Source organism: Oculina patagonica, chromosome 11 (assembly GCF_052425735.1).
Source record: "Oculina patagonica isolate OP01 chromosome 11, crgOcupat, whole genome shotgun sequence".
Taxonomy (NCBI): domain Eukaryota; kingdom Metazoa; phylum Cnidaria; class Anthozoa; order Scleractinia; family Oculinidae; genus Oculina; species Oculina patagonica.
Genome location: NC_135768.1, coordinates 4,596,665 through 4,624,250, shown reverse-complemented (window position 1 = coordinate 4,624,250; position 27,586 = coordinate 4,596,665). Strand labels below are relative to the sequence as shown.

Below are 27,586 nucleotides of genomic sequence, written 5' to 3'. Positions count from 1 at the left end.
TTTGGGCTGTCTCGTGTTACGAATATGTGCATCGTCACATGGGCCGCCAGCTTGTTAGACAGTCGTGCTCTCTTCCTTGGTCGACTTTCGTCGAAACAACAACTTTCATCGTAAACTCATTACCATACGCCCTAAAGCCTCCTACGCAGATATTCTTTTGGCTCGTCACGTAAAAAAAGAATGTCTGCGTAGGAGGCAATACCCACCCATCCGTTTATGAAACCAGCCAGGCCGTACTAATCCCGGGGGGGGGGGTACTCAAAAAAGTTTTATACGGGGAGGCTCCGCCCCAAGTTCTAACCCCTTACCCTTTTATATACCAATTTTGACAGAAATTGTACCCCTTTCGTATACCTTTATCTGAAAAAAGGTACCCCTTTCATATACCTAAGAGTATGGCGTGGACTTAAAATAGGACGTTTTCTTGTCATTTTTATGTAACGCGTAATAAATGAAAATAATACAGCCATAAAGTGCGTCTGTTCGAAATATTTTAATTAAAGGCCCTTTGAAATAGTCAAATGACAGATTTCCATACCCTTTCATATACTTAAACTCGTGAAATCCCTACCCTTTTGTATACCTAAAGCCTGAAAAAGGTACCCCTTTCGGGCGGAGCCTCCCCGTATAGGCCATTATAGGGAGTACCCCCCCGGGGTACTAATGCACCTATCAATGTTAAGCCCCAGGGTAGAGGGGGGGCGGCAACCCACGGGAATTTGACATCGTGAAGCTCTCCCAGGGTAGGGATTTTGACATCTAAAATGGTCTCCTGGGTTAGAAATGTAGGAGGGGAAATGTGAAATTTGACGTTCACTAGGTGCCCAGGGGTGGGGAATTCGACTCTGGTTTCCAAAAAATGTCAAAATCCCCTGGGTCTGCACCCCCCACCCTGGGGCTTGACATTGATAGGTGCTAATCAAAACAAAGCGAGTCACAGCCGCGATTTCCCGTCTCAATCTTCGCTCGCTAAATCAAAGGCCCTTTGGGCTGTCTCGTGTTACGCATATTTCAACAGTTATTACGTGTTTATATTGTTCCAACAATTAACGTTGAAATAATAGTTTCCTGATGTAGAGTAACATAAGAAAATAACATAAGGCAAAGAGAATAGACCTTATCAAGGTTTTCGACCCCAACTTGACGAGTAGGCGAAGCGGGTAGAAATTTTTTAAGTTCACTCAACTTCACTTTAGCAAGAACCATAGGTAGCTTAAGCTCTTAAAGGAGCCGTCAACAAATGACATTGCGTAATAACGTTATTATAAGAGTGTGTATGGGAATATAACGATCGTAAAAAAATAATCCAAAATAGGGAAGAAGATCTAATAAAATCGACTTACCTTCCCACTCCTGTGTATACCTTGTGTTTCTATGTCATTTGGAGGGGTCTAAAAGTGATTCCAGTAAGTTTTAGGTTCACTGTTAGTCGATTTTATTAGATCTATTCCGCTATTTTGAATTATTTTTTGACGTTCTTACGCAATGTCATATGTTGACGGCTCCTTTAGGAGCTTGGGCTACCTGTGCGGGAACTCGGTTTAAATAGTGTCTTTAATAGCACAATGTGCCGCTGTGCAATAGTTGGCTGGCCAAACCACCTAGGATGGCGCCATAAGTTTCCAACTGCTAGATAGGTTTTTTTTATAACGACAATTAAATATTCTGCCCAACAAAGTGGGGTCCGCGCCGGAGACGGAGGAGATGCCGGCCCTCAAGGGTAGGCAAAAACCAAAAATCTGCACAAAAAAAGAAAGGCTAGTCTTCTGGGTGTCGCTGCTCATGGGCTCCTGGCTAAATCCACTAATAGTGGACATTAGCATATGGAGTGGCCTTATGCGAAACATTTCTAATGAGAACCATTTTCCCAGTCGACAGATAATTTTGTCAAGTAAAAACAATTTGACCATTCGTACGATCGTTCGACTCGACAACTTTTCGCTGCCCCCCTTGAGTGAACTAATGAACTCTTCCATACCATTTTTTTAGCCACTTGAAATGTTCATTTATTAGTATAGAGTGTACAGTTTATTCAAAATGGCTTAAAATCATGTCCAATAGTGTCCACTTGATACGAGTCAAAAAATACGATTTACAAGTCGTACGAATGGACAAGGTGTGTCGACTGGGAAAATAGTTGTCCAGAGGAAAAATGCATCAACCCTGCAAAATTTCATGCTTGAATTGCCAGGTAAACAATTATAGCTGTTAGCCACTATACTATAAGAATTTTAAGGTTTTTGTGTATCTGTTGTATCTTTATAGAGCGGTGCATTTTCATTGATGTTGCTGATTAAAGATGGCTGGTTATCGCTATGTTCCTCCGGATAAATTCACACCTGAGTCTCGAGTAAACTGGATCAGTCTGGGCGAGGTAATAAAATGGACTCGAGAACAAGAAGGTATTGTGGATAAATTCACCCTCCATCTTGACGGCGGCCTCAAAATTTTCATCTACTTCTTATCCCACACAATGTTTCGAGTGCGGTTCAATCCTGACCCGAACGCGCCGTATGTCAAGAGCCGCTCCCCTGCCACGGAGACTAAACGCATCGAGGCGTCTGCGCTGAAAGTGAAGGAAGAAGGCCGCGTACTGAAGATGCGAACCGACAGAATCGAAGTGCGCGTCAACTTGAAGAAGTACGCGCTATCTGTTTACCGTGAAGGGCAGTTGATCCACGCAGACCCATCAGACTACAACCTGGTCTATGTTAAACGTGATGATGGCGGCGAAGCTATCGCTCAGTTCAAGATGGCACCAACTCACGCTCAGTACTTTGGATTTGGACAGAAGCCCGGCGCAACGCTTAATAAGCGCCGTGTTCCAAAGCAGCATTTCTATGGTCAGTACGCCGGTGGAAGCGAGAAAATGGGCGCTGCCATGACATTTTTCAACTATGATAACTTTGGTTATAGTGCACCTGATCTGACACCCGAGGGGGAGGTACAGGGGCCATTGAATCCCAACTCTCCATTGTACCAGTCTTCACCGTTCCTTATCGAGCACAATCCGAGTCCCGATGGAGCGTTCGCTGGACCTTCGTACGCCTACGGAATTTTGCTCGACAATACTTCGCAGACGTATATGAACTTCCGCCAGGGAGATCAGTACTACTTCGGAGCGTTGCATGGTGAGCTTGATTATTACTTCTTTGCTGGCAGGCATGTGGCTGAAGTCCTCAGCGAGTTCGTTCAACTGACGGGACGCACTCATCTTAAGCCCAAGTACGTGTTCGGTTACCACCAAGGAGGCTTCGGTCCGAACTACAACACCAAGTGGAAGTTGATGGAGGTGGGGCTCAAGTATCGGCAGTGGAAGATTCCGATTGATGGCCTCCACGTAGATGTCGATCTGCAGGACAACTACCGCACGTTCACGCACAGCAAGACCAAGTTTCCTAATCCTAAAGCGATGTTTGATGCCTTGCACGACTGGGGATTCAAGTGTAGCACCAACATTACGCCAATCATCAGCAGTAATACAGATGAAAATGGCGAGTACAGTCCATACAAAGCACTGGACACCGGTAAAGCAAGTGGCGTCTTTGTAATGAACACCAGAGAAGACGGCAGTGGAACCCATGATCCGTTCATTGGTAATGTCAACTATGGGCGTGGCCATCTCACGTGGGGACACTACCCTGATCTAGGGCGGCACGACGCACAAAAATGGTGGGGCGAGCAGTACCGCGACCTGTTGGACTGGGGTGTGGATTTCGTCTGGCAAGACATGACCACCCCAGCGATGAAAGCCAGTGTTCATCAGCCTGACTGTGACCTGCTGTCATTTCCCATGGATTTGATGCTCAGTGACAATGAAGAGACCAGGTTTGTTCCTTTCTTAACCTCTTAATGTTCTTGTTAAATGCCTGGTCTATTTTTTATTTATGTAATAACATTTCCAAACTCACTTATTTGAGTGAGTATGTATTTAAATGATGTGCTTTAGAAAGCCAAACGGAAATTTTCGTTTAAACGGTCTGTCACTTGCTACTTCACGGGGATTTTGCAGATTTCTGGTCTAAACTGTTCTAAAATTAGTGGTAGGCAACTGAACCCATGAAAAACATTATCTTTGAACACCCAAAGGAAGATATTGTGGAACCTAAATTTGCGGATAGTAATCAATCTACGACTACAAAAAATTGATGATCAATTTTTTTTTGAAGACGCGCGGAAACAACTTGAAAAATTGAGCCTTATTTTTTCAAGTTGCAATTCATTTCCATCCGAGCCATTCGCAGCCAAACACGCTCGTTAACAGTTTCAGTGCTCTATTATAACAATTTTATATAAAAATGGATTATTATTTTTAGGTTTCCTGTGACACAAATATTAAACTTGGCTGTTCAAAATTTGATAAACAAAGCCCCCTTAAGGTCACTCGTAACAACTCCAAAGTTTTGGGAGTGCGGCTTGATCCTGCACCATTTCCCCCGCAGTGTTCACATGAAGGGACAAGTCAAAGGGACAAATTGACTCGAGTGTGCGATTTCAATAAATTTCACAATTTACTTTTTGTTATTAGGTATTCTGAAGTGAGCACTCATAATGATAAAAAGCCATTTGCCAAGATCCGCTGTTTGTTCAACTACAACCTGTGTAAAGCTACCTATCAGGGACTGCAGCGCCTCAGACCAACCAAACGTCACTTTATCATCGCTCGTGGTGGCTTCGTTGGCGTCCATCGCTATGCTGGCTTGTGGACAGGCGACAGTACGTCTAACTGGGAATTTGTGCAGATGAATATCCCACTGATCCTGGGTATTGGCCTTTCCGCTCAGCCTGTCTCCGGGTGCGACATTGGCGGCTTCTGTGCAGCATGGCAGGGCCAGATCGTCGATCCAGAGTTGCTCGCTCGTTGGACCATCATGGGAGCCTTCCTGCCGTGGTTCCGCAACCATTATGATAACTACTACAAGCCGTACCAGGAGCCGTACCGCTATGAAGAACCCTTGCCTACCATCTGCCGCAAGTACATCGAGATGCGGTACCGCCTGATCCAGTACATCTACGATGCCATGTATGAGAATACACTGACAGGCAAGCCAATCTGCAGGCCTCTCTTCATGGACGAGATCAAACCAGGAGAATTCAATAATGATCCGTATGCAGATGACGATCACGGCTGGGATTACAATGGCTACACTGCTAACCGCCTTGATGATCAGTTCTTCCTGGGAAAAGACATCTTGGTGGCACCCATTGTCAATCCAGGTTTGTTTGTCTTTTTTCACCACTTTTATACCTCAAATAATTAGCAATTACAGGATGAGGCTGAGTATAATATGAAGAATAGTGCAGTTCGAGGAGGGTGTTATCTGCCGAAGCCGAATCTTCATATCGTACGAAAGCCGAATGCAATAATTGTTTTATATTTATTGAAAATATTTCCAGCGCTCTAAAAACACAAAATGCATGGCATTTTCCACAAAACAGTGACCAATTACTCCGCTGTTGCTGTATTTTTTTTTCCTGAAGATAATCTTTAAACATCAAGTGACCTCTCCTCGAAACTTTTTTTGTGTGTTTCTTTTTTTGCTATCATCTAACAATTTGCAGAATTAATTTTTGCATTTTTCGTCGTGGTTTTCAAATTTCTAGCACTGCTTTATCGAAGACGCTGTTGTGTGACGTCAACCGTCAAATCCATAATCTTCCAGTGGTGAAAAGTCTAACGTTAAATATTTCCGCGAACGCTTTTCGCTAACTATATAAACCAATAGAGTGGTAAAACTCCCGTTAGAAATTTGAATTACGTATCCAGACCCTATTTATATACTGATGCCCAACAAAACTGACCCTTGTCATTTTTGTACCAGGACAAACAAATCGCGCCGTATACCTCCCCTCTGGAAGCCAATGGTACTGTTTCACAGATGACAAACGCCCTCTTCAAGATCCTGTCCAGGGAGGGGTAGAGTTCGATTTTTATGCTCCTTGGAACGACCCCGGGAGAGACAACTGCGCCATTTACATCCGGGAAGGCGCCATTATACCCAAGCGTGAGCTGGAGCAGTACATCGGTGAGCTTAACGCTCACGGCAAGATGAACCCCATCACTTTCAGTATCTACCCAGGCCGTAACAGCAGCTACAAGTTGTATCTGGATGACGATGGTGTTACTAACAAAGCAGAGACCGCTGGCGAGTACCGACTGACTGAAATCAGTCACAAAGGTGAGGTCATGTTAAAAATCCCACGTGATTCAAGTAAAGGGCTCCCGGGTGTGTGTGTGGGGGGGGGGGGGAGGGGGAAAGGGGAGTCAATCTGTTGCAAAATTCTGCACATGGCAATATTGACGGTACCAGAGACTTTTGTAAGGATGGTTGCTAGGTTACATGTCATCATATCGCCATGGTGACAAGGTAAAGTACAAGTGAAGTACAAGTGCTGATAAATTCGCGTGGTTTGACAATAATAAGCTGCAGTGTGAAAAAATGCTCTTGCAGTCGAAGTTTTTGGTCTAACAGGCCATTCGTTTTATTTCTGAACACCAGGCATTGCTGGAGGTCAGCGGATTCGCATCAAACGTCTGCACGACAAATTCAAACCACCTGAGACGTTTAACTACTTGAGCATGCCGGGAACAATCAGTCCGAGCAAAGTCACAGCAGCCGGCAAACAACTGCCGCAGAAACATGCAGACACAGATGAGCAGGCTGCTCAAGCTCTGGCCGAGCACAAAGATGAGCCTGGGGCTTATTACTACAACAAGTATCTGAAGACAACCTTCATTAAGATCTTCGACACCTCAAATGACATCACAATAGACGTTTGTTTTTCGAGACCAGCTGGTCGACGCACTGAAGTGCAGTATTTTACCAAAAGGGCCAACTCAATGGTAGTAGATAAAACGAAATTCCATAACTATAAGAATGTAACATTGAAAATAGAAAACCGGAAGATTTTGATCGAAAATTTCTGTCATTGTAACATGCAACCGGAAGTCTCCATCATTGCAGGTGAGAAAAGCGGAAGTGCCTGTCACTGTAGCGGATAAAACCAGAAGTTGGGAATGTCTAGAACAATCTTTTTGTGAAATTTTTAATCTGTAAGGAGTACCTCTTTCTTACAAATGCTTTTTGTTAAAGTAAATTTGTTGAAATATTGCAGGGGCTTTCGACTATAGCCTGATAAAAAATAAAACGTTTGAACTTCATGCAGTGGGAATGATTCTGAAGCTGATAGCTTGAAGCTATCAACTGTTTACAGTTGAAAGTTTCAAGCACTTAACCCAATCACTCTGCTATGGGTTTCTTGGTAAGATATTTTCCTCCTGCAGAGCTGGAGTATCTGAAAGGAAACAAAGCAAAACCACCGAAACAAGGTTAGCTTTTACTCAGGTTTGCTTGCATTTAGCTTTTATTTGTTGGATAGGTTTTGTCTTGTTTCGTCTATTTCGGCAAAACTCAACAACAACTAAACCACCAAAACAAAATGAAACCTAACCAACACATAAAAGCTAACCATAAACAAACCCGAGTAAAAGCTAACGGCAAGCAGACTGGAGTGAAACTAACCGCAAGCAAATCAAAGTGTTTCATTTCGAATGGTGGTATTGCTCCATTTTGTTTCGGGTTTTAGTATATGCCGTTAAAATACTGTCAAATTTCTAAAATAATTTCGATAAAATTCCAGTATTTCAGGGTGTTCTGTGATGTTCCATGGGGTTCTGGGGCGTTCCAGTGTTCCTAGTTTTAGGGCTTGATTACATGCCGAATTTCAGCCCGGGCTCCAAAACAAATCTTCTTAAAAACGCGTCTGCGATTATGTACATGGAGAAAGTTTCATCCCGGGCCGAATTACAGCCCGGGCTGAAATTTCCAGCCCGGTTTTTGAATCTGGGCTGGAAATCTCAGCCCAGGCAAACAGGCTGAAAAACCTCATGTAATCGCGTGTAAGTGAGCTTGCGGATGCGCAGTGGTGGTTTTCAACTAAAGAAAATGGCATTTAAAAGTGTTCAGCCCGGGCTGAAATTCTCCATGTAATAGCAACAAAATTCCAGCCCGGCAAACCGGGCTGAAATTTGCCATATAATTGGACCCTTAGAAAATACCAAACAAACAAACTGGAACTGGAAATTGAGTCCACAGCAACTCTTGATCGTGTGTTCAACTTATGCACTCCATCCAATTCTTTTGACAATTAACTGTTGACCGTCAATAGAATGCTTAGGTCTGGCCATAATTCCATCAACTTCCGCGATGTCACTGAAAGTCAGTATTGCGCTTTGCAAGTTTTCCTTGCCTCCCCATCTTTTCATGTGCATTTTCATTATATCACCAAATGCTTCAAAATACCATCTCACATCATTCTCTGTTACCATGCCTGGAATTCTATCAACAAAGATTTTGACTTTGCGATCTTTGTTTCCTTTGTCAGAAATTGCTCGCTTTACTATAACCTCTTTCCCTTTTATAGTATGACATCCAATCTCCCCTGCTATTGTCTCTACAGGTTCGTCGTCAAAGAAACCAATAAAAGCAATATCCCTGCTTCTGTAATGACTGCGGTGAAATATCAAGTCTACAAATGCTAATCTTCCAAATTGTTTGAAGTAATCTCTTAAGTGTTCCACTTTAAGTCCCTCTGGGACCACTTCTATGATAGCTCTTCCTTTAATGTAGGTTCTTTTGGGTCTTGCAGTAAATTTCTTGACCTCAACAAAGCTTTGACCAATTTTTTGCGTAGGTGACTCCAAAGCGCTGACAACTGCACTTGGTGTTGTGAACTCCACAAAACAGTATCTTTCTTTTACTACTTTTGGATTGTTATGGGCAAATTCCACACCAATAATTTCTCCAAACTGTGAAAAATGTTCTTTTAGGTGCAACTCATCCAACTCTATCGGGATGTTACGAACACATATCTTTGTTAAACGCAGTCTGTCATTTTGCTGTGCATGGGCAACTCTCACACTTCTCATGTGGATTTGGTGATCTTGAGCTAAAACTTTCTCCACACTTGAAACATCCTTGAACTCTACATAAGCATAAGGCCAAATTTTATTCAGTTTTTTACTTGGTTTCAAAGAAACCCGTTCCACTTCTCCAAACTGCGAGAAGTACTCCTCGATCGATTGCTCTGTTGATATAGGATTCAGCTTACCCACAAATACAGTCCTCTCGTCTGGATGTACAAATTCGTTTCTTGAATTAAGCTTATCTTCATTTTCAGCACATGTTGAATGATCAGCATATAAACTCACTTGTTGAAGTTGACTTTGAAAGACAGCCGTTCTGAGGAATTTAACCTGCTTGTAAATCTTTGCACAGGAATGAAACGAAAACGCATTCTTGAGCAGTGGGGAAGAAAAATAAAGCCGGTGAATTGCTTGCCAAGAGATCCTAGAAACATGGAAAACGCCCGCCATGATGTTTTCATCTACCACGTCGTGTATGTGTCATTAAAAGTCCACGACGATTTCTAGATTCTGATTGGTCAGAAGCTCAAGTTAAACATTGAATTCTTTATGATAATCGGTGCAACCGGAATGTTCTTGCGTCTAAAATGGATGCTATCCATGAGAGTTTCGAATATCTTGACAACAGCGAAGATGGCTCCTTTGCTAGAAACCACAGTGGCTTGGTAAATGGCTACTCAGACAAACCCGATTTTGAAGATCCGGGGGAAATCAGGCAGAACTTGAGAGCCGCGATGAAAGGTGCTCGACAGCGGATAGCAAACCTTCGATTGGACCTGGAAGAGAAGTAGGTGTAATATAGCTGTAATTAAACTTAATTTCCATGCGGTTTTATTTAAACTCAATTCGTCATGACTTAAGATTTAGTTATTTTGATATCTTCGCTGTGAAACTGCTCGAGATTTTTAGAGTTTGTTTGTTTTAAACGTATAAAACTCACTTGCAAATTTTCGGTAGCAACGGAGTCTGTCAGGACGCCATCAGCAAATTAATCAAAGGCATTTTCAAGTGAGTGTTTATTTATCTCGCAGAATAACTAAAGATTTGAAAGTACGACAAGCAATTTTGGTACTGCCGATAAAAAGCACAAAAGCTGTAAACTCCAGTCTTCTAATTATCGCAACATGCAGCAAGTATTGAATATGTTTGTATTTTTGTAGTGCCACTTCACAACAATTCGAGCGTTTCGGGTTGTTTAATACAATGAAACGAATACACGCTATAATTATCATTTTATACAATTATTGTATCACATTTCGTAGGACATATAATAAGTAAGATCCGGTGTTTGGAACAATCCACAACTGAAACAGAAATCCTAGCCACCTGTCATTTGATAAAAGCAAACATGCCCAAGAAAAAAAAACATTTCTTTGGTGGTGAATTTAAGATTCAAGGGAGTTTTTTTATGAGGCGGTTTTATCTAAACAGTGTTATACTTAATTTCTGCTCCATGTGTTTAATTTCCCCTTTCTGTTTGTATTTACTGTAAAAATGTAATTTTGAAAGGAAATAAATATGGTATTTTGGTGTTCTTCTATTCACAAAATTATCATATGGCAACTAGCCATTTTTAAAGGAGAATTTCTCACATTTTTTTGGCATGGCAACAACAAGCCATACAAACCATCTAAATCATGACTAGAAGGTGAGTGTTTGACAATTCACAACTTCCCAATTGCGTGGTGCATATTTGCATTTATGGGGTGAGGCCTTCTTGGGATGGGAATGTAGCGGGGGGGAGGGGGGGAGGGTCTGTTATGCAACCTTTAACAAGACCTTGATGACTAAAACTACAGTTGAATCTTAATAACTCGAACCTTCAATAACTCGAACCTCCCGCTAACTCGAACCTTTTCCGATTCCTCTCCAGGTTGTTTTCTTACTAATTTTACCCTCGATAACTCGAACTCATGGTATCTCAAACCTTTTTCGATTTCCCTTGAAGGTTCAAGTTATCAGGATTCAACTGTATCGTTATTCTGTCATGAAGAAACTAGGCGAGACCCAAAATCGATTATTATTTTGTATGCCTATGGTAATGGTTATGGTATTGGTTCTTATATAGCATATTTACAAAGCTCAATGTGCATCACAATTAGAATTATGGGATGAGACCGGACATCAGCATATCAGGCGCCTTTGGCAGCTGCTATCCGTCCATGTGTATGATTCCAACCCATAGATACATGTGAATAGAATGGACCACAACACCAGGAACTTCATGCCCTACTCTTTACAATGCCTAACAGAGATGACAAGCATTCCCTGTTTACCGTAATTGATCTAATAAATGCCCACTCTCAAATAAACGCCTCGTATCTAATAAATGCTTCCCCTGAAGTGTAAAGTTTCTAGAAGATGCCCCCCTCCTATAAATGCCCTGTGTCTAATAGCTGCCCCCCTCCAAGAATCACTTCAAAAAACTCACGCAATATGGTTAGTTTCTTGCTTTACTCAGACTTTGAAGAGGCCAACTATGCCAACATGGCTGACCCTGATGATGATGAAAATGTTGATATTGAACTATGAACGACATCTCTAGGCTTTGTATTAGGGCAGAATAGATAAAACTCCTACTCACAAACTCTGTTTGGTATCTTACTCCACTAGCAAACTACACATCCTATTTGTTTTGTTGACGTTGTTACAGTTAAAGTGAAATAAACGCCTCCCCTAGGACCCCAAAAATTTAAATAGACGCCCTGGGCATTTATTAGATCATCTATGGTACATAGTTAACAGTGTATTCCATTCACTTACATGTAGGGCCCAGTCGTACTAGGCGACAAAAATTTAGCAGGCTCAACCAAATACTAGGACAGTTTTTGCTTAAATTCTGAAGGATTCAGCTTCTTGAAATGGAGGTGTTTTAGCAGTTCAACATAGAAATGCGTTATGAAATCACCATCCATTTTGGCCATACTAGGTGCTTCCCTGACCAGCCGAATCTTTGTTTTAGATTCACTTTGACCAAAGAATGATACCTGAGAATTTCTTTTACCGCCAAATTAGACTGAGATGGAAAATGAGCGAAATTGTCCCTGTCCACGCTAGATGCTTTGGCATGCTTTTGTAAAAACTGCGTAACCTTAAATTCTTGGGGAATGGCTTTTAGAGTGCTTAATGTATGTATTTTGTGTTCACTTAATAAACAAAAAAGTGCAATAAATGTCGCCTGACAAAAAATTGGCAAGCCGCGAGGCAAGACACTAGCTTCTTTGAAGTTTGGTAGGGTCGGACAAAATTTTGTCAAATGGAAACATCCCAGTCGCACTCGTCTAGCATCGGCACTGGCAAATGTTTTGGTAATAAAAGTAAACAAAAAAATTTGTCTAGTGCGACCGACCTCTTAATTAGCTATTTATAGAAAACTAAAATTCTATTTTCTCTGTAGGGACAAACTTCTTGATTCAGAAAAGTCATTAAGACAGCAACTGGAAACAGAATTAGCTGAAAAAACTGAAGAGTTGTACAAGGAGAAAGCCATGAGCTTGCGTGGAGAGAATGGAAGATACTCTCCCATGAACATGACAAGCAGTTTTGGGAATGACACTGCATCATTCAAAGAAGAATTATCACTCGCACAACGTTTAAATCTACAGGTAAATAAAGTACTAGTTTCTTCCAAACCATTAGGCCATAGGCTGGTGCTCATAAATTATTTCAGCTGCCATGAAAGCACAGGCAGCCCAGGCTCTCTCTTTGATCTCTCTGTGATCACACAAACAACATGGCTTTGTATAGGATTTTCTACAAGACATCCATGGAGGTGGTCAAAAGTAAAAACTTCCCAATAAAAAAGGATTATCTGTTTATATAAGCATGTTGCTTGCTTCTGGTGTGGTTATTTTTAAGTGATTTTTTGAATCCCGGTGAGAGGGATTTTTGACTTAATTTGTTCAGCAGGGTCTTCCAATGCAACTGAAGTGTTTGGCCTTGTTCTTTATTATAAATCTACATGTAGTTTCTTCTTACATTTGGTACAAGAGTTGATGATAAATAATAGGCGTTATGCATGATACAGTAACTTCATACGCCCAAAATTCACCACCAAACCTCGTTTGCGCAAACCATTAGCAACCTTTTGCCACTTTCATGCAGTTTTCACGTGGGTATTCCTTTCAACTTTGCTGCTTTGGGAATTCGTTCACGATAATATTTTACAGTTTGCACTTTGGAAGCGAGGCTTGGTGGTGAAACAAGCAAAAACCTACCACTACTCTTTGTTAGGCTTCTTCAGATTTAACACAATTTGCTCAGTGCTACATTGTAAATTTTCTGTATATTTCTGTTAGCTCACAGAGAAGTTAGCAAAAGCAGAAGCTGAAATCCAAGCATCCAGGATGAGTCGTGATGAGCTGTTATCTCAAACAGAGTCCAAGATTGCTGCACGAGGAGCAGGTATGAAGTGTACATGTAATTATTACCTTAATTTTACTATTGTTAGCAGCTACTAATTATGGCAGCAATTCTTTTCTGAGCAAGATTTAGTGACTACTAAATTTAGCAATTTTTCTGAAAATTTTAAAAAATTAGTGATATTGTGTAAACAAGTTTTTAAAAAACGTGTAGCTATTAAGATAGATAAAATAATGTTCAGTTAAAGAACTTGAAATTGAGTGAAAACATTTGCATTGCCAGAAAGAACAAAGTTACCGGCATCCTTTTTAGGAGAATCTTAGCGAGTACTAAATTTAGTGATTTTCGCCCAACTTGCTAAAATCACTATTTAAAATTAGTAACCGCTAACAATAGTAACCTTCAGGTATTTTTAGCTGACAAGGTCTTGTTGAGGGTTGTGCATGAAAAAATTTAAAAAAAAACGCTGTCAATAACTGTGTTGGTGGGCTACATGTAGAATGATCATGCATGGAAATTGGTCTGAAATCTGGTCTGTTGAAAAGAGACTGAGCCATGCCCAGATTGGTCTCTTTTAATTAGAAGTTTAATTCAAATTTTCCGACGAGCATCCTGGTCCCTTTCATATTACCCCCCCCTCCCCCAGAGAATTGTTGAGCTTTACTGAATGCTGTTAAAATTAGATCAGAGACTATTACTTGTAGATACATACACAGATAATTATACATGTTCTTGTTCAGAACAAGTCTACCAGTCAAAGTAGCTTTTTCCGAGCTTTCATTTTCCCCAACTGAAGTTCCTTTTTATAATTATTTTTGCAATAATTAAAAGGAAGGTAATGAGAACAAGCATGTCATCATCTAAAACAATTCATCTTGATGTGAAACCAAATTCTCCCAACAGAATTATAGAAAATGTAAGAAAAACAGTGAGGAGAAATTACATGTTCACCTATAGAAAAAAGAAAAATATTGTTGAAGTGATAATTGATTTTTTGGCCTTGACAGCTCTCGTTGAAAAAATCTACCAAGCACAAAAAGAGCGTGATGCTGCCATGAATGCAAGGCTCAAAATGGCTTATAGTGAACGCGAGGAATTACTGGACAAACTAAGACGAAGTGAAAGGGATCATGCAGGGTATGTACTGCATATACATTTAAAATAATATATTATAATAAAAAGTTATTTACCTTGCTCATACCGTAGAATTCCGGTTATAAGCCCCCCCGCTTATAAGCCCTCCCGGTTATAGGCCCATCTACCTGGAAACAAAAAAATACATCCGATTATAAGCCCCCCCGGATATAAGCCCCCCTCTGCCGGATGACAGTACTGAACAAGGCTAAATGTTGCTTTATTATGCGTTTTCAACTTAAAAACGTATTTCGATCAACACTCCCGTGGCTCTTTTCGAAACGTTTTTTTCATTCCGCTTATAAGCCCTCCCTGATATAAGCCCCTCCGCTTATAAGCCCACCCAAAACCCCTTACGAAGTTGTATAAGCCCAGGGCTTATAACCGGAATTCTACGGTATACTACCATGCCATGACATATACTAGTTCCGTATGCTTCTGTGGTAATTTATATATTAATTAAATTTTCAAAGATAAATTCTGTCGTATCATAACTATGATGGATATTCATGTTGTCGCGACTGATGCGCTTTCTATCTTGTGGCATAGAGCTCACAGTTGAAATTGCGAAGATCCCACTAACCTTTATTTATAAGATTGAGGGGTACGTTTAGAAACAAGGAGGACGTTGGTGACGCGGCCCTTTATGGGTTGATTACTTTGTACCAATAAAATTTTCTTGCTCCTACAATGTTCATGTTCGTCACAATTCAAATCATGATTGCAACATGCACGTGCCGTATGCATTACTGTACCTTCACCCTTGGAGACCCAGGGACAGTATGTCGGGGCAGGATGAAGGGAATCAAAAAATCATCCGGTCTTGACAAACTGACCCTGGGTCTCCAAGAATTTGTAATACTTAATCAACTTTAAAAATTGACAGAAGGTTGCACTTCGTTATTAAACACCTGACCCTGATTAAATGCTGGCTCCAAATGAACGTCGGGTGCACCAAGCCAAGTTTGAAATAAAGGCCTGGGGCATTTAATTGAGAAAATAATTATAACAACTTTAGAAACAATGGGTTGTGTTTTTGATTTTCAGATTTGATTCTGGTGTTGACAGTGTATATGATGAAGAAGAAGAACCGGTATGTTGACTCACTTTAAATAATTTTGTGGTTAATTAACAGTCACACACATGTAGTTATGTGACAGTCTGTCATATTCTACTTTGCCAACGTTGTATGTGTCTCACTGAGTTACTTACATGTATCTTCCTGTGATTTTAAACCCTTTAGCTTCATACTCAGAGAGTACATTAAACCCGGAGGTGTGGGGAGGGGGTGGCACGGACTCCCATATAAAACAGACACGGACGCTAGTTGGACTAAGTTGAAAGTTCTAGTTGAACTAAACGCCCATTTTTTTTGGTGATTTTCCCGGAACACTCTTAGTGAGACAAAAAACTAAAATTTACACCCCTAAGCGAGATGATGCATCAGAAAATACCTAACGCATCAGAAAATACCTAACGTTCAAGAGTGCACAAACATTAGTCCTTGCATTAGTAATTGGACGTCTAGATTACTGTAACAGTCTGCTGTACGGTTTACCAGCCAGTTACATTAACATGTTGCAACGGGTACAAAACGCTGCCGCAAGACTAATCTCGAATACCCCGCGTTTCGGTCACATTTCTCCGGTTATGAAAGACCTGCATTGGCTACCTGTTAAATACCGTATAATGTTTAAAATAGTTGTATTCACATTCAAGGCTATACATGGTAGTGCCCCCACATATATTAATCAGTTAATAAGACTCAAGCCAAAGTCAACTTATATGCTTCGTTCAAATACAAAGCACTTTCTGCTCGATCAGCCATGCAAAATGAAGAAGACAACAGGAGACAGGGCCTTCCTTGCCGCTGCACCAACTTTGTGGAACGCCCTCCCAGATGATCTGAGAGCTTTGGACAATTTAAAAAGTTTTAAGTCACAGCTAAAAACTCATTTTTTTAAATTAGCATATAATTTGTGTTCGTAGTGTTTTTAACATAGATTTTATATAAGATAGACAGGGGCGAAATGTGTCTTTTTTATTTAAGTTTTTGAGCGATTTCAATTACATCGGTTTTTTATAGGTATATATATATATATGAAAAATTTTATAAGTACATTATTGTTGTAATACTATGATAACTATTTATGTAAAGCGCATTAGATCATATATGCATGGATTTTTGCGCTATAGAAATAATAAAGTTATTATTATTATTAAAGTTATGATGAACATCCCTGTCTGTTTCAAATGGGAGTCTTTCTAACCCCCCCCCCTTCCCCTCCCTTCCGGACATTAATTAAAGTGAATGACAAAATTTACATCAATACTGAAGTGCCCGAGGTTTAAAAATAGACTGCAAATGATTAACCCCCCACAAGGCTTAGACAACATTAGCATGTTCTGAGAGAAATAGAGGGAATCTGGTTGAAGTTTTAGGAAAATTGTCTGCAATTCCAGTTTGTTTGTGTGAGTCAGGACATCACTCATGTGCATCACTATTAACTGCAATTTTTCCTGATTTCTATGTGCTGTATAATTTATTAATAACCTCATGTTATGTCTGTAATCTGATGAACATATTAAAAAAAAGCCATTTTTTCCCCAACAGACTATGAGGTCATTACTTGGTAGAATAACGGCATCTGAAACTCCTGAATTAATCGATAAAAATGGCCACCTGATGGCTAACAAGATTAGAACAGTGCAGAAAAACCGAAAGAAAATGGTGACTGAGGAACTTAAAGCTGTCATTGCTGAAAGAGATTCTTCTGTGGAAAAGGTGATCAATATTAGCTACAGTGAAACCCCATTAATACGGACACCAAATGAGGCATGCCAAAGTGTCCGTTTTATCGGGCTGTCCGTATTAAGCGGGTCTCAGAAAAAGAGCTACGGACACATGTCTTATTGACACAAAGACGAAGGCAGACATTTTTACGGTGACAAAACATTGTTCAATTATTGTACTGAAACTGCAACAAGTTTAAACTATGGAAACCTTATGGTCATTTATCATACTCTCTGAATAGACCTGCTTTTGAAATCAGTAATGAAAGTATTCTTTCTTGTTGATCGATGTAGTTAAATACACTGTTCTAAGGTTTCAACATATAAGTTGTTTCAAATTCATCATGATTGACAGCTGCCAATCTGCGATATAAATAGCACTCACTGACTGTTCTTTTCTGTTACAAATTTAGGCAAAAGCACTAGAAGCAGAGGTCATCAATCTTCGTAAGGAAATAGAACTAATGAAAAACCAGCACAAGGTGGTGGACAAACAAAGGATAAAGGCTATTCAGGTAAAGTGTTTTCTTATAATAATTATTTTTGTCAAATAAGAGCACATTCTACTGGAAAATGGAAGGAGGCACAGTGGCCTAATGGTTACTTCGCCGGACTCTGGATTGAGTGGTCGAGGATCAAGCCCTGGCCAGGGGTCACCGTGTTGTGTTCTTGGGCAATAATCTCATAATGCCTCTCTCCACCCAGGTGTATAAATGGGTACCAGTGAATTTACTGCTAGGGGGTAACCCTGCGATGGACTAGCATCCCATCCAGGGGGGAGTAGCTGCTTAATGCTACTGAAACCGGAATAAGGTCCGGCAGTGTGGGCCGCTTTGCTTGAGGCTTACCCTCTACTGGAAAAAGCTGAAATATCTATTACAGTCTGCATTAGGGACTAGTGGGCGATCAAGCTTGAGCTTTTCCCGGTTTCAAGTGACTAGGTGTATTTTTACTCACCCCTGGATAGGATGCTAGCTACAGTAGTCCATCACAGGAATACCACCAAGCATTAAATTCGCCAGTATCCATTTATACATCTGGGTGAAGAGAGGCACTATGAGAGTAAAGTGCCTTGCCCAAGAACACAACACAATAACCCTGGCCAGGGTTGAACCCGGACCTCTAGACCTTTAGTCCAGTACACTAACCATTAGGCCACTATTTTCTCATAGGTTAAAACATGTACAAACCCGTTTTATTCCAAGTGAAAGTGAAAATCACCGCTCTTTCCCCTCCTCCCATTTTCGACTTACCCTTTGCCTTTGTTCCAAAATGAGTCTACGTGCGAAACCATTCATATGACAATGAGCTTTACCTACAGGTCCATTTTCATGCCAATCAAACTCATTGCAATGGGTAACTGGGAAATAGCTGATTATGTCACCTCTTCCCTACCACATTTCTCCCTCCCCACCCACACACACTCACAAGTTACTGTAGTAATGAATGCGGTCATTTAGTAAGACTGAAAGATTTTACAGTATTGTTTGCATCTTTACAGATGCAGTCAATGCAAGCTCAGCAAGAACGAGATCTAGCAGTGAAGAAATCCAAAAAACTTGAGGAAGAAATGGAAACTATTCGAGTCTATTACAGGTAAGGTATAAAAAGCACCACTTGCGATGTTGCAAGTGCATATTGAGTGACATTTCAGCGTTGAAAGGAAATCTTACCTTTTATTGTGTTGAATGGAGTCTCGTCCCTAGACTCCCTCTCTTAAGTGAGCACAAAAGTGAGGATGCAATCAAGATCCTGGAAATTGATTCCATTCAGTAACTTCACAAGTTATTTAACTTAGATCAAAATTTTATTATTGTAGCATTTTCTTTCAGTTTAACTCTTTTTTGTTATGTCCCCGTAATAGTAGGGGAGCTTTTCCCCAGCTAGGTGGTTGATGACATTCTTAATAAAGTTTCTATCTATCTAATTATCTATCTAAGTCAGCAGCAAGCACTGGGTACTAGTTTGCGCTAAAAATTGTCTTTATAGTTAAAGTTAAGCGCCAAAGCAAATTTTTGTGTATGTTCGATTTTCGTGGTTAGTTTCAAGAAACATCCAAAAACAAGCAGTAAGAAGTTTTTGCTGCCGCAGCGAGTGAGCCTGAAGCGAACAAGCGAAGCAGCTCTCTAATCGGCATAGCCTGCGTGGCAGGCGTAAAAAGGGGAGGGAAAGGGAGAGGGGAAAGAAGGGGAAGAGGGAACGCCTGCCGTAAGAACCCGGTATTTTGCATAACGCCCACCAGTTTTCCGGTAATCCAATTTAGTAACTGTCAGTCAGTTAACTGTTAGTACGTTAACCAATCAGAACGCAGCGCACGCTTCTTAGACACGCAGGAATTTCTGTTTCCCGGGACTCCGGAAGCGCAAGTATTTTTGTGCAAAGTAGAAAATCTCACCTCGGGACAGCCATGATTTAGCGTGAAAATGTCCGCAACTCCTATAAAGAGTTCAAAACGGGCCAAAAAAAGAAGGAAAACGAATTCAATGATCGCTGTCGATTCTGTGCTGTGATATTTGAAAGTCCATCAGGTTCAAGAGCGTCGTTTGAAAATTTATTTACGAAATCTACAAGGCAAGAGAGTCCAGGAACAATTCTGGCAGATTGCTGTTCTTCGATTGGATTTTCATTACTTAAATACCAAAGTTTGTCAGAACGCGTTTTCAGAAGTTGCCGCCGCAAAATACGAAATGCTGCGAAGTTTTATTATTTTATCAAGACAGCTGTAACGTCCAGCCGGTCGAAGAAATCAGCACGTACGTGTAGCTTTACAAAGATCCATAAAGTGTCCCTGGTTAGTTGTTGCTCTGGCTCGGTTTCAAATTTTGCGCGTAAGTGACAACCAATCAGATACACTGCACAGATCTCTGTTGAGCTACGTCATCAATTTGGAATTTTTCGGGTCCAATCTCAAACGTCTGTCAAGGGAGGGTGGGGTGGAGAAAGAATTGATCATTTAACGGAAACTTCTGTTCCTTCTCAGTTTACACGGATCATTGTCGCAAGAACAGTCTCTTCGAGACCAGTTTAACCAAACTATGGACAGTTTTGAAACACGCCTCAGGGCTAGAGACTCAGACATGCAACAAGCGCAGAGGAGTTATGATGAAGTGGTCGAAAAACTCAAAGCCGTGTCACAAGAAAGAACAAATCTCGCCAAACAGCTGGAAGATGCTTCGAAAAACAGACGGCGTGAAAAGGAACGAGCAGACAAGTAAGTAAAGCTCACAACAAGTAGAATTAATTGCCTTTTGTAGGCCACAATTACACAGCGATGCAACGCAAAAACGTTTTCGTCACTTCCGGTTTTCACTGTTTTGAAATTTGGCTAGTAACTTTTTTCCTTAGCAGTTCTAAAGATCGGCCTATAGCCCGGGGGAGAGGGAGAGAGGACAGTTAACCAGCATCAAGATAACATAAGATAAGATAACTTAACTTTAACATGGTATTTCCATGAGCCTATTCTAAAAAAACTATTATTAACTGACTAACTACCTACCTAACTACAAGAACAACAGGATAAAAATTCAAGACAATAGACGCTGCTATTCTTGGAAGCCGTGTTTAAAAACTTAAAAACTGTGGCGACCCAACTTTGCCTTGAAGTCCTTGAAATCACTTAAAGAAGTCGCTTGCCGTAATTCTAGGGGTAAGCTGTTCCATAACTGAGCACCACTGTATGAAAAACTTCCCTTTATAGGGTCAGTACGTTGTTGTAGAAGAGCTGGTTTTTACGGTATTTGACCAAAAAAGCTTGATTCTGGAGCAAAAAAACATTGGACCAGAAATTCCATAAATAATGGAAAACACATCTCTGTTTTTTGAAATTGTTATAATTGTGCACTCCTCATACATCATGTGATTTTTTTCTGCTCTTTGTATTTCAACAGATTGGAAAGATTGGTCGGAGTTCTGCGCAAGCGCATTTCAGACTCTGGTGGAACAAGTGTGGCCACTATCAACTAGAAGGGAGGGGAGGGTGGATGAATAATTTTGCTACTGTATATATTATACATATGAGAATATATCTTCGCTGGGAGAAGGTTTGCATTTCATGCAGCCTGAGACACTCAAAACGAAATGATACTAGTAGAGAACAGTTTTGGATCAAAATGTACAAATATTTACTCAAGAAATAATTTATTTGCAGAGTAGTCACAATGTATTTGCTTTTGTAAAACTGCGGCATGGTTATCAGTAGCGGTAACCTTATAATTATTGGTATAATTTTCCACTTAATATTTGTAGCATATAGTAGAATTAGAAAGTAAAACGAGAATGGGAATGCTCCACTCCGCCTAGAGTTCGCGTATTGATGCGTGTTTGGGCACAGTTACACTTGTAATAAGTAGAGGGATTGGTGCTTCTCTTTTTTTTGCGACATAATTGTTTTTTCGATTTATAAGATGTGGAGCATCGAGAAAAACGCAAATTCTTAACTAAATAAAAAGTAACCAAAAAATAAACGCGAGAACATTGCATTTATAGAGTGTTTTCATGGCAGCCATGTTGGAGGAGTGAAACAATAAAAGATATTTGCATAAAAATGATTTTTTTTTCCAAAGGAAAATCATTCTATTGTTTCACTCCTCCAATATGGCCGCCATGAACACACTCTATTGACGTCTTTCTCATTATTGAAATGGTATCACTATGGCGCATATTTACAACTAACTGGGGAGCTCCACTTTTAGGCTTAGCTAAAACTATGTAAAAGCTTTTTATTTTAGTAGGATCCTAATCACATGACAGGATCTCAGAGCTGACCGGAAGTTGATTGCTTCAAGCTCTCAGCTCCAGACTCAGTCCCAGGTGGGCAAAAATAATAAAAAATACCTCATAGGATTTAAACCTTTTATTTTTCATCAGGCTACAATCAAAACCTCCAGCAATCAATTAACAAGTTTATTTTTGCAAAAACCACCCCCTTACAGCTTAAAATTTTCCGACAAGTTTGACATGAAGGCATGAAACCTATTGATGTACGTGTGATCGGTTTTGGACTTTCAGTTTTATCCGCTACAGTGATTAACACTTTCAGTGTTAACTGCTACAATAATAGACACTTGATTAATTTTTCTGGTTTAACTAGTTCAATGATAGACACTTCCGGTTTTATCTCCTACGACCTACAATGATAGACACTTCCGGTTTTATCTGCTTCAATGATAGACACTTCCGGTTTTATCTGCTACAATGATAGGCACTTCCGTTTTTATCTGCTACAATGATAGGCACTTCCGGTTTTATCTGCTACAATGATAGACACTTCCGGTTTTATCTGTTACAATGATAGACACTTCCGGTTTTATCTACTACAGTGACAGACACTTACTACATTGAACTTCTGCTTCAATGCTACACACAGTTATTTTAGTTTATCTACTACTACTGAGTTTGTCTTTTCTAGAAAAATACCACACTAAAGTGTCAAAGCTTTTAAAATTAGCAAAGATCTCGTGCTTGCCAAGTAGTCTCTTCAGAAAATCGCTTCAACAGTGATGTCATTTGAGGTGTCGAAGATCTTAATGAAGGTTGTCTTCAGAAACTTGTTGTAGTAATAGGCCCCAGGCTCATCTTTGTGCTCGACCAGAGCTTGAGCAGCTTGCTCGTCTGTGTCTCCATGTTTCTGCGGCAGTTGTTTGCCGGCTGCTGTGACCTTGCTCGGACTGATTGTTCCCGGCATGCTCAGGTAGTAGAACGTCTCAGGTGGTTTGAATTTGTCGTGCAGACGTTTGATGCGAATCCGCTGACCTCCAGCAATGCCTGGTGTTTGGAAATACAAAAAGGGGTAGGTTAATGCTTTGCTATCTGTCGTATGGTTTTGACTGTTTGGCAATGTTCTTTTGAGATCAACTGTTGGTTTGTTGGTGGTTGTTTGTTTGTTTGGAACCGTTTGGGACTCTGGAACAAAAAACTTGTATTTGGTTAAATTAAAACCGCCTTTCATTGTTCTCAGTAACCGAAGAGGTTGGTACCAAGAAAACACGACCCCTAATAAGTACCAATAGAAAATTAACCGTCGTAAATAACGTCACGGTAGCCCTGTTGGTGCGCCAAAAAGATGGATTTTACTATCTCCTTAACAAAGTCGGTTTATTTTTTAACAGAGCATCTTATTTTTAATGTCAAACCACAAAATGGCGCGTGTTCATGGACAGTTGTTCGTCATCTAGTCGCTATGGTGATATGATGACATATTACATAGCAACCATCCTTACGAAAATCGCTGACGCCGTCATTATTGTCTTGGGCAGAACTTTGAATCATAGATGCACTCCCCTCCCCCCTCAAGTTAAATCACGTGGCATTGTCAACAAAGCCTCACCTTCATGACTAATTTCAGTCAGTCGGTACTCGCCAGCGGTCTCTGCTTTGTTAGTAACACCGTCATCATCCAGATACAACTTGTAGCTGCTGTTACGGCCTGGGTAGATACTGAAAGTGATGGGGTTCATCTTGCCGTGAGCGTTAAGCTCACCGATGTACTGCTCCAGGTCACGCTTGGGTATAATGGCGCCTTCCCGGATGTAAATGGCGCAGTTGTCTTTATCGGGGTCGTTCCAAGGAGCATAAAAATCGAACTCTACCCCTCCCTGGACAGGATCTTGAAGAGGGCGTTTGTCATCTGTGAAACAGTACCATTGGCTTCCAGATGGGAGGTATACGGCGCGTTTTGTTTGTCCTGGTACAAAAATGACAAGGGTTAGTTTTGTTGCTTTCAGGTAATAAAACCAGGCGAGAGGTTATGAATAGGGTCTGCGGATACCAGTATGTTTATAAGTCAGTATGTTTTGTAAGTTTATATTGTTATAATTTTTATTGCTGTAAGTTCAATACACGCTCCGTTTATGCGATTTTTTTTGTCTACACTATGAGACCTTTGTAAGGAATGTTCAAGCCTAGATAAGTTGCAATCGGTTGAATCGGACACAATCTTCGGAAATCTTTGGTCTAGAAATCGCTTAAAATGCAAGAAGTTGCTCGAAAGGAAAAAAGTTGCTCGAAGAGAAAAAGGTTGCTAGGAATATGAAAAATTGCCCAGCAACTTGAAAACAGCCCTACATTTAGATAAAGGGGTAAAAAAGATAAGCAAACCTGGATTGACAATTGGTGCCACCAAGATGTCTTTTCCCAGGAAGAACTGATCATCAAGGCGGTTAGCAGTGTAGCCACTGTAATCCCAGCCGTGATCGTCATCTGCATACGGATCATTATTGAATTCTCCTGGTTTGGTTTCGTCCATGAAGAGAGGCCTGCAGATTGGCTTGCCTGTCTGTGTATTTTCATACATGGCATCGTAGATGTACTGAATCAGGCGGTACCGCATCTCGATGTACTTGCGGCAGATGGTAGGCAAGGGTTCTTCATAGCGGTACGGCTCCTGGTACGGCTTGTAGTAGTTATCATAATGGTTGCGGAACCACGGCAGGAAGGCTCCCATGATGGTCCAACGAGCGAGCAACTCCGGATCGACGATCTGGCCTTGCCATGCTGCACAGAAGCCGCCAATGTCGCACCCGGAGACAGGCTGAGCGGAAAGGCCGATACCCAGGATCAGTGGGATATTCATCTGCACAAATTCCCAGTTAGACGTACTGTCGCCTGTCCACAAGCCAGCATAGCGATGGACGCCAACGAAGCCACCACGAGCGATGATATAGTGACGTTTGGTTGGTCTGAGGCGCTGCAGTCCCTGATAGGTAGCTTTACACAGGTTGTAGTTGAACAAACAGCGGATCTTGGCAAATGGCTTTTTGTCATTATAGGTGCTCGTTTCGGAATACCTAATGAAAAAAGTAAACTGTGATATAAACTGAAATCGCATCGGACATAGGATGACGTTCTGGACATTGACAATTAAAGAACAGTACACAAAAATACAAATCCCTTAGTCAGTGTACACTACCCAAACCTCGTGTCGCCTGTGACATGTCCCTAATGTGAACACTACAGGGGAATTTGTGCAGGGTCAAGTGGCACTTTTTAAAACTTTGAAGTTGTTAAGGGTGACCTAATAGCTAACTCCCTCAAAAAAACCATATTCGTAGTCTTTGGTGAATGGTCTTGGAAATGTTACTGGATAAATACGAAAAGGAAAATCAAGAGGTTAAGAAAGGAACAAACCTGGTCTCTTCATTGTCACTGAGCATCAAATCCATGGGAAATGACAGCAGGTCACAGTCAGGCTGATGAACACTGGCTTTCATCGCTGGGGTGGTCATGTCTTGCCAGACGAAGTCCAAACCCCAGTCCAACAGGTCGCGGTACTGCTCGCCCCACCATTTCTGTGCGTCGTGCCTCCCCAGATCAGGGTAGTGACCCCAAGTGAGATGACCACGCCCATAGTTGACATTACCAATGTAGGGATCATGGGTTCCACTGCCGTCTTCTCTGGTGTTCATTACAAACATGCCGCTTGCTTTTCCGGTGTCCAGTGCTTTGTACGGACTGTACTCGCCATTTTCATCTGTATTACTGCTGATGATTGGCGTAATGTTGGTGCTGCACTTGAATCCCCAGTCGTGCAAGGCGTCAAACATCTCTTTAGGATCAGGAAACTTGGTCTTGCTGTGCGTGAACGTGCGGTAGTTGTCCTGTAGGTCAACATCTACGTGGAGGCCATCAATCGGAATCTTCCACTGCCGATACTTGAGCGCCACCTCCATCAACTTCCACTTGGTGTTGTAGTTGGGACCGTAGCCTCCCTGGTGGTAACCGAACACGTACTTGGGCTTCAGATGAGTGCGTCCCGTCAGTTGAACGAACTCGCTGAGGACTTCGGCCACATGCCTGCCAGCAAAGAAGTAATAATCAAGCTCCCCGTGCAACGCCCCGAAGTAGTACTGATCTCCCTGGCGGAAGTTCATGAACGTCTGCGAAGTATTGTCGAGCAGAATTCCGTAGGCGTACGAAGGCCCAGCGAACGCTCCATCGGGAATCGGGTTGTGCTCGATTAGGAACGGTGAAGACTGGTACAATGGAGAGTCGGGATTCAATGGCCCCTGTACTTCCCCCTCGGGTGTCAGATCAGGTGCGGTGTAGCCAAAGTTGTCATAGTTGAAAAATGTCATGGCAGCTCCCATTTTCTCGCTTCCACCGGCGTACTGACCATAGAAATGCTGCTTTGGAACACGGCGCTTATTAAGAGTGGCACCGGCTTTCTCTCCAAATCCAAAGTACTGAGCGTTAGTTGGCGCCATCTTGAACTGAGCGATAGCTTCGCCGCCGTCATTTTGTTTTACGTAGACCAGGTTGTAGTCAGCTGGGTCTGCGTGGATCAACTGTCCTTCACGGTACACAGACAGCGCGTACTTCTTCAAGATGACGCGCACTTCGATCCTGTCGGTTCGTATCTTCAGTACGCCGCTTTCTTCCTTCACCTTCAGCTCATGCGCCTCGATGCGTTCAGTCTCCGTGGCAGGGGAGCGGCTCTTGACATACGGCGCGTTCGGGTCGGGGTTGAACCGTACACGGAATGTGGTGTGCGACAGGAAGTAGATGTAAATTTTGAGGCCGCCGTCAAGATAGAGGGTGAATTTATCCACGATACCTTCTTCTTCTTGAGTCCACTTTGTCACCCTACCCACACTGATCCAGTTTACTCGAGACTCAGGTGTGAATTCGTCCGGAGGAACATAGCGATAACCAGCCATCTTTAATCAGCAACAGCAGGAAAAATACACCGTTCTGTAGAGATAGAAACGACAGATACGATAGATACACAAACACCTTAAAATTCATAGGCTTGCGTTTGTTTAATTAACTGGGTTTTGTGGGACATTTCTCGGTGGCCGTGGGACGCGGATATCATTGGAAATAATGGGCTCCTTGCAGCTAGCCATCAAATGGTTTAAAACAACACCTCGCTGGAGGGCAAGCTCCGCTGTGGGAAATTCAAAAAAAGGAAGGTCAAGCATGACTGATTGAAGTCGCCTTTGGATGTTCCAGTGCGTAGCTTGCTCTTCACAGGCTCCTCAGCAAGGTGTTATCTTGTACCATGTGATCGTTAGCTAAAAGGGGCCCATTCTCTGTTTCATACTTTTTAACGGTTGGGCTTTTATTTTTACTGTCAGTTTGCTTGTAAGGATAACGCCTGAAAACTGCATAAACACAACGATTCAAAACACAAAACAATTTTTACAGCCGTAAAATGGATACCAAACGTCTTCTGAACTGTAATGATACAAAACAAGCTCTACTTTAGGTGGGCTTTACAACTACAAATAATAATATTTTTACGGAACATATTTCGGTAAAATGGTATACTTTAAAATAGCACCATCATCTATTATCGTAAAGCTTTTGCATACAACAAAAAAAAAAAAAAAAAATCAAAAAAAAAATAAAAAAAAAAAACCTACCCTTCTAGTT

The 27,586-nt window shown here is 41.4% G+C and overlaps 4 protein-coding genes across 4 annotated transcripts; 2 read left to right on the top strand and 2 right to left on the bottom strand.

Moving 5' to 3' along the window:
• Positions 1-2,242: 2,242 nt before the first annotated feature.
• LOC144630564 (alpha-glucosidase 2-like) lies at positions 2,243-7,087 on the top strand. Its single transcript, XM_078488929.1, has 4 exons — positions 2,243-3,828; positions 4,529-5,217; positions 5,823-6,179; positions 6,501-7,087. The coding sequence occupies exons 1-4, from the start codon at positions 2,300-2,302 to the stop codon at positions 7,001-7,003; spliced, it is 3,078 nt and encodes a 1,025-aa protein (XP_078345055.1). The 5' UTR covers positions 2,243-2,299; the 3' UTR covers positions 7,004-7,087.
• An 86-nt stretch (positions 7,088-7,173) lies between these two features.
• On the bottom strand, positions 7,174-9,386 carry LOC144630592 (uncharacterized). Its single transcript, XM_078488965.1, has one exon. It carries the CDS (start codon positions 9,374-9,376, stop codon positions 8,120-8,122), a length of 1,257 nt encoding a protein of 418 aa, XP_078345091.1. The 5' UTR covers positions 9,377-9,386; the 3' UTR covers positions 7,174-8,119.
• A 96-nt stretch (positions 9,387-9,482) lies between these two features.
• LOC144630587 (mirror-image polydactyly gene 1 protein-like) lies at positions 9,483-21,676 on the top strand. Its single transcript, XM_078488960.1, has 10 exons — positions 9,483-9,713; positions 12,324-12,531; positions 13,225-13,330; positions 14,296-14,425; positions 15,470-15,515; positions 17,037-17,207; positions 17,629-17,730; positions 18,717-18,811; positions 20,196-20,426; positions 21,103-21,676. Exons 1-10 carry the CDS (start codon positions 9,514-9,516, stop codon positions 21,176-21,178), a joined length of 1,365 nt encoding a protein of 454 aa, XP_078345086.1. The 5' UTR covers positions 9,483-9,513; the 3' UTR covers positions 21,179-21,676.
• Positions 21,677-22,299: 623 nt separating this feature from the next.
• Positions 22,300-26,912, bottom strand: LOC144630508 (alpha-glucosidase 2-like). Its single transcript, XM_078488859.1, has 4 exons — positions 25,340-26,912; positions 24,311-24,999; positions 23,541-23,897; positions 22,300-22,978 (listed from the first exon to the last, which is right to left on the bottom strand). The coding sequence occupies exons 1-4, from the start codon at positions 26,866-26,868 to the stop codon at positions 22,692-22,694; spliced, it is 2,862 nt and encodes a 953-aa protein (XP_078344985.1). The 5' UTR covers positions 26,869-26,912; the 3' UTR covers positions 22,300-22,691.
• Between the last annotated feature and the right edge of the window lie 674 nt (positions 26,913-27,586).

What these genes read in the sequence shown, in the direction of transcription:
- LOC144630564 (XM_078488929.1), top strand. Translation starts at nt 2,300, where the DNA reads ATGGCTGGTTATCGCTATGTTCCTCCGGATAAATTCACACCTGAGTCT. An exon ending in AGTGACAATGAAGAGACCAG is followed by an intron (nt 3,829 to 4,528) that starts GTTTGTTCCTTT and finishes TTTTGTTATTAG; the next exon opens with GTATTCTGAAGTGAGCACTC. An exon ending in GACTGAAATCAGTCACAAAG is followed by an intron (nt 6,180 to 6,500) that starts GTGAGGTCATGT and finishes TCTGAACACCAG; the next exon opens with GCATTGCTGGAGGTCAGCGG.
- LOC144630592 (XM_078488965.1), bottom strand. Translation starts at nt 9,376, where the DNA reads ATGGCGGGCGTTTTCCATGTTTCTAGGATCTCTTGGCAAGCAATTCAC.
- LOC144630587 (XM_078488960.1), top strand. Translation starts at nt 9,514, where the DNA reads ATGGATGCTATCCATGAGAGTTTCGAATATCTTGACAACAGCGAAGAT. An exon ending in CGATTGGACCTGGAAGAGAA is followed by an intron (nt 9,714 to 12,323) that starts GTAGGTGTAATA and finishes TTTTCTCTGTAG; the next exon opens with GGACAAACTTCTTGATTCAG. An exon ending in AAAGGATAAAGGCTATTCAG is followed by an intron (nt 17,731 to 18,716) that starts GTAAAGTGTTTT and finishes GCATCTTTACAG; the next exon opens with ATGCAGTCAATGCAAGCTCA.
- LOC144630508 (XM_078488859.1), bottom strand. Translation starts at nt 26,868, where the DNA reads ATGGCTGGTTATCGCTATGTTCCTCCGGACGAATTCACACCTGAGTCT. An exon ending in AGTGACAATGAAGAGACCAG is followed by an intron (nt 25,000 to 25,339) that starts GTTTGTTCCTTT and finishes TTTTTTCATTAG; the next exon opens with GTATTCCGAAACGAGCACCT. An exon ending in GGCACCAATTGTCAATCCAG is followed by an intron (nt 23,898 to 24,310) that starts GTTTGCTTATCT and finishes TTTTTGTACCAG; the next exon opens with GACAAACAAAACGCGCCGTA.